Consider the following 4,772-nt stretch of genomic DNA (forward strand, 5'->3'; position numbering starts at 1 on the left):
CCTCGTGGTGCGGGGCGTCCCCTCTGGGCTCTGGAGCCTCGATTCATGTCAAAGACAGGGGAATGCCTTGTATTGCTCACAGTTGCTTGGAAGTTATACTGCTGCACTGTTGCTTCCGACGTATCTGATCGTTCTGGAATCACTGCCTGCAGGCAAGCACGCGCGCTCGTTGCTTTGTGCAAGTTCGTGCCATGGCCACTATGGTCGCTGCTGTGTGTTACTAGGGTGTCTGAGTACTAGCTCCCTCTGTGAGGGAGCTAGTATTGGGCGGCCTATGTGTTACATAGTTCACGGAAAAAAAAAAAGAACTGCCCGCCTCGGCCTGCTTTACACTGATGCGTGTATAGTTTTCCTATACATACTTAACCCTAGGGCTTTTGTATGCCACGAGTCATGGCCTCCTCCCTTTGCGGATCAAGGCCAATACACGAGGAGGAGGAAGAAGCAGAATTCGAATTGCAACGGCATCCACTTTTGACGTCGAAGAAGAAGACGACCACATCAAGGCGCACAGCATCTTCTGTCCGTAGCTGCCACTAGACTGCACGTCTTAATCCATACAGTTTCCGCCGGACCGAGAGGAAGAACATGCAGAGATACGTGAGTTTTGAAGAATAAGTTTTCGTTTGCCCAAAGTGCATCCTACCCCCTAATGGAATTCATTGAGTAATCGCGAATGCCATTGCTACTCTGCCACTTTGAACGTCCCAGGGGAGCGCGTTACGTCACGACGTTCCCTCGTTCTCCGATACGCTCTTTTCACGAGCCGGGGGTTTTCCAAAGGTGTGCGCTACAGTGGCCTCGCGCGAGTTCTGTAGGTCTTCTGCACTCGTCGTTCTTTCGCACGAGCTCATTTTATTCTTTGCAGAACAATGCTCAGAAAAAGGAAGGTCTCCTCAATGCTCCATTATGGCCACAAGTTATCCCACACTCCATTGCGCCCTGCCTAACCTCCCTAGCGCAACAGGAAAGTGGTACTTAACGTTACCTGACATTCATCGAGAGGTGGCAAAAACCTAGTGAAAAAACATAGATTGAGAAGTTACCCGTCAAAAAGAACTCGTTACGAGTTAAGTTACCGTGTGAAAAATGTAACTAAGTTAATAACGAAGTTCTTCAGTCTGAAATGTAACTCGTAGTTACGGAGTTACTTAAAAAAATAGAACGAGTTACTTCCAAGTTACTTCGGACACAAAATAGCACTACACAGGTGCAGCGCGCGTGAACAGTTGAGTCCGACCATGGGTTGCCTGCGGAGGGGTCCAACACGCTTAGATCGTTTTCGTTTATGTTCAACAATTCGAACGCTTTGCATCTTACTCCTTGTGGGCGCGCAATGGTTCACCTTCATTTCAATGACATTGGTTCTTCTTACTTCCTGAGTAGAATGCTGTCATCGGTTGAATATCAAGTTCTGTGGCACAAAAAGCCATTAAAGAACCGGAGAGAAAGCAAGAAAATAAGTGGACGCGAGTGAAAAGCCAATTAAAAGTAACTTAGCTTAAGTTACTTTGGAAAAGCTACCTGAAAAAGAAACGAGTTCCTCTGAAAGTCACCACGGCGCAAAAGTACCGAGTTAAGTTACAAGTTACAAAAAAAAAAACTTAGTTACAGGAACTCTTTTTAAAAACAAATGGCGTTGACCGTATTCTACGTCGTGTAGTTTTTAATTGTAATTCAATGATACGTTTTCTGGGACACCCTGTGTACTGCATCCATACGAAACTATATATGCTGAGTATGCAACAGCTGCCCGCGGGAAAGTACGGCCCTCTTAGCTGGATACATAAGGGCTATTGTCTTTTATGTTCCTCAAGCCCAAGGTCTTCTTGCACTATGCATCCTCACCAGCTAGCCGCCATCCTCTCAGTTATTCCAGCTATACAAAAGCAACGTGAATGCTACGGGTTGTGTCTTGCAGAAAAGCCTGGTGATCTACTGCTACCATCGCCGTGACCAGGGCATGGACCGACACGCGTTCCGGAAGCTGCTCTTCGCTTCTATTCTTTGCCTCATGTTCATGATTTTCGAAGTTGTGGGTAAGTCGATGCTGCTTCAAGTGTGGAGTGCACAGACGAAAGCGTAGTCTCTGAAGCGCCCTCACTCCAGCGGCTATGACCCGAGGTACCCCCTCGTTCCAGGGGGCCTTTTGGCCAACAGCCTAGCTATTGCCACCGATGCGGCCCACCTCCTAGCAGATTTGACTGGCTTTATCATCAGCATGGGAGCTGTCTGGCTATCGAGTAAACCACCCACGCGCAACATGACTTTCGGCTGGTACCGCGCAGGTATATGGAATACTCACTTGAGAAAAATTTTTGGTTGCAACTTTCCTTCTGCATAAACAGAGCGGCGTGGTACTCGTGGTGGACTCTGTGTTCGCTCTGGTATATACTGCACATATATAATGGAGCACGTAATACGTCTACGACCTGTTCCTTTTGTCTTAAGCTGTTCGCTGTGCAATTCCTTCGTGTGGAACCTTACAGAAGTCCTGGGTGCTATGATATCTGTGATGTTCATCTGGGTGGTGACTGGGACTCTGCTCTATTGGGCCATTTTGCGTATCATCAGCGCCAAGACCCACGACATCAATGCCAGCATCATGCTTGCTTCGGCATCCATCGGCATCATTGTTAACATATTGTACGTCCTTCACATGAACTCTCTCTAGTATTCACCGTGGTAATAATTAACCTTGCGCTCGCAGCATGGGTGTAGCGCTGCATGTAGGCGGCGTTGCCCACGGCCACTCCCATGGTCACTCCCATGCTATCTTTCAGCATGGGAGCGGGGCAGACAGCCACCACAGCCACTGCTCCTTGCGGAAATCCCATGAGGGTGACGAGGAATTAGCTGGCGAGGTAGCTGACTCCTCGAAGATCAAGAACGAGGCAGGAGCAGTCCCTGTCGCACCGGTAGCCAAGCAACGACAGAACATCAACGTGCAGGCGGCTATTATTCACGTTATTGGGGACCTCCTTCAAAGTGTCGGAGTCTTTATAGCGGCGCTCGTCATCTATCACAAGGTATGCGGCCATTGTGCTTGAGAGGCAGGGGAACGATGTACCATAGCTGCACCATTCCGGCATCCGATGTTTCTTCAAATTTTATTTATACTTGCATTGGCATAGTCACAAAGCGGCCCCCAAGGTGGCAGAGCCTCAGCTCCAGAAAGGCTCTTACAGATTGTATCGACACTTCTGAATAGTCCTGTACATCACTGCTCTGCTGTGACAGACCTACCCCTTTGAATCTCTCCAGCCAGAGTATGAAGTGGCGGACCCGATGTGCACGTTGATGTTTTCTGTGATCGTGATGTGCACTACGTTACCGATCGCCTTCGAGGCCTTGACGGTGCTGCTGGAAGGGAAGCCTCCCTGCATTGACTTCAAGGAGGTGCTCGAGATGATGACGAAGGAGGAAGGAGTGCGGCAAGTTCACCGACTGCGTATCTGGGCTCTTTCTGTCGAACGACTCATCGTCACTGCGCACATCGTAATCCGTGAGTCGTGTCTTCAGCGTAGCGTAACATCCCGAGCAGCGCAATGCACTGAAAGTACATGAAGGCTGTCTTATCAGTCCTGGAGCCCCTGGAGTAGTGGAGCTACCAAAACTGCTTTGGAGCGCGCGAACTTTAAATATAAGGATAACGGACGCTATAACGATGACGATAAATAAGGATAACGATAAACGATAACGATCGCTATGATCTTCTCCTATGCGGTCACGCGTTCAGTACAGTGTGCTGCCTGAGGCTGAACACAGACAGACAGACAGACACAGACCGGACGGCACCAGTCTCGTATGTGTGTTCTCCCTGTGGCTGAGGGAAATGATACCGACATCGAATATACACCAGTTCGCCTGTACCCTACTTCTCTGTTCTACGTGTTTACATGTAACGGGGGTTCAGCCTAATTGCCGGAAGTAGCATGTCTTGCTGAAGCTTGCCAACGCAGGTACCTACTGTGCAATATAAACTGCACACAATAAAGTAAACTGAAATTTGTACGTCGCTGTGAATCTGACGCAGGAAGGAGACTAATGTGGCTCCACCTTCTGCAATTATTTCGTCTCGGGGTCTACTTTCTAAATAAGCGTTCTGGAATGGAGTGTGTCCTTCCATCTCTTAGCCATTCCACGTTCAAAGCGTTTGTTGTCGCCTGTGTGTTAAAGTAACGCTCACCAGAAACACTGTACAGGAATGACCATGTGGCCTTTTCTGTAGGTGTGAAAGTAACGCACTTGTGTCGTCCGTTCCCGTCCTAATCGTCCTTTGTCCTTTTACGTTTTCCTGCGTTTCGCATTATGACTGAAACTAAGCTACACAGGGCCCCCTATTTCCAGAGCCCAAGCAAGATGGACTGCGCATCATGGACAGCATATCTCATCGACTGAATGCTGCGTACAACATTTTTGAGCTGACTCTGCAAACGGAAGGATTAAAGGACGACGAGGAAGACATGCCGCAGCCGGACCCACAGTCGCCCAGTTACTCCATGATCGAGGTAGCGCCACCAGCTCCCGAGACACCTCCCAAAGAGAAGGGTAGTTCGAAGGACACTTCGCGCACTATTATTAGTGTGCAAGACCCAGAAGCAGCTACGAAGACACTTTCCCACCTGAAGAAACATCACCACTCGAAAACACCTCCCAAAGTGAAGACTGGTGTGCAAGACTCGGACACGGCTACGCGCACGCCGCTTTAATTAAGGATAACGTGTTGCCGAGTAGCGATATATCTGAAAAATACATCCTACTCTGTTCTC

At 48.9% G+C, this 4,772-nt stretch overlaps 1 protein-coding gene across 1 annotated transcript; it reads left to right on the forward strand.

The window, feature by feature from the left end:
- Nucleotides 1-349: 349 nt before the first annotated feature.
- LOC135367248 (proton-coupled zinc antiporter SLC30A2-like) lies at nucleotides 350-4,772 on the forward strand. Its single transcript, XM_064600406.1, has 7 exons — nucleotides 350-600; nucleotides 1,922-2,039; nucleotides 2,142-2,288; nucleotides 2,490-2,646; nucleotides 2,711-3,029; nucleotides 3,265-3,505; nucleotides 4,351-4,772. The coding sequence occupies exons 1-7, from the start codon at nucleotides 589-591 to the stop codon at nucleotides 4,710-4,712; spliced, it is 1,356 nt and encodes a 451-aa protein (XP_064456476.1). The 5' UTR covers nucleotides 350-588; the 3' UTR covers nucleotides 4,713-4,772.

This window comes from Ornithodoros turicata, chromosome 8 (genome assembly GCF_037126465.1).
Source record: "Ornithodoros turicata isolate Travis chromosome 8, ASM3712646v1, whole genome shotgun sequence".
In the NCBI taxonomy this organism is placed as follows: Eukaryota; Metazoa; Arthropoda; class Arachnida; order Ixodida; family Argasidae; genus Ornithodoros; species Ornithodoros turicata.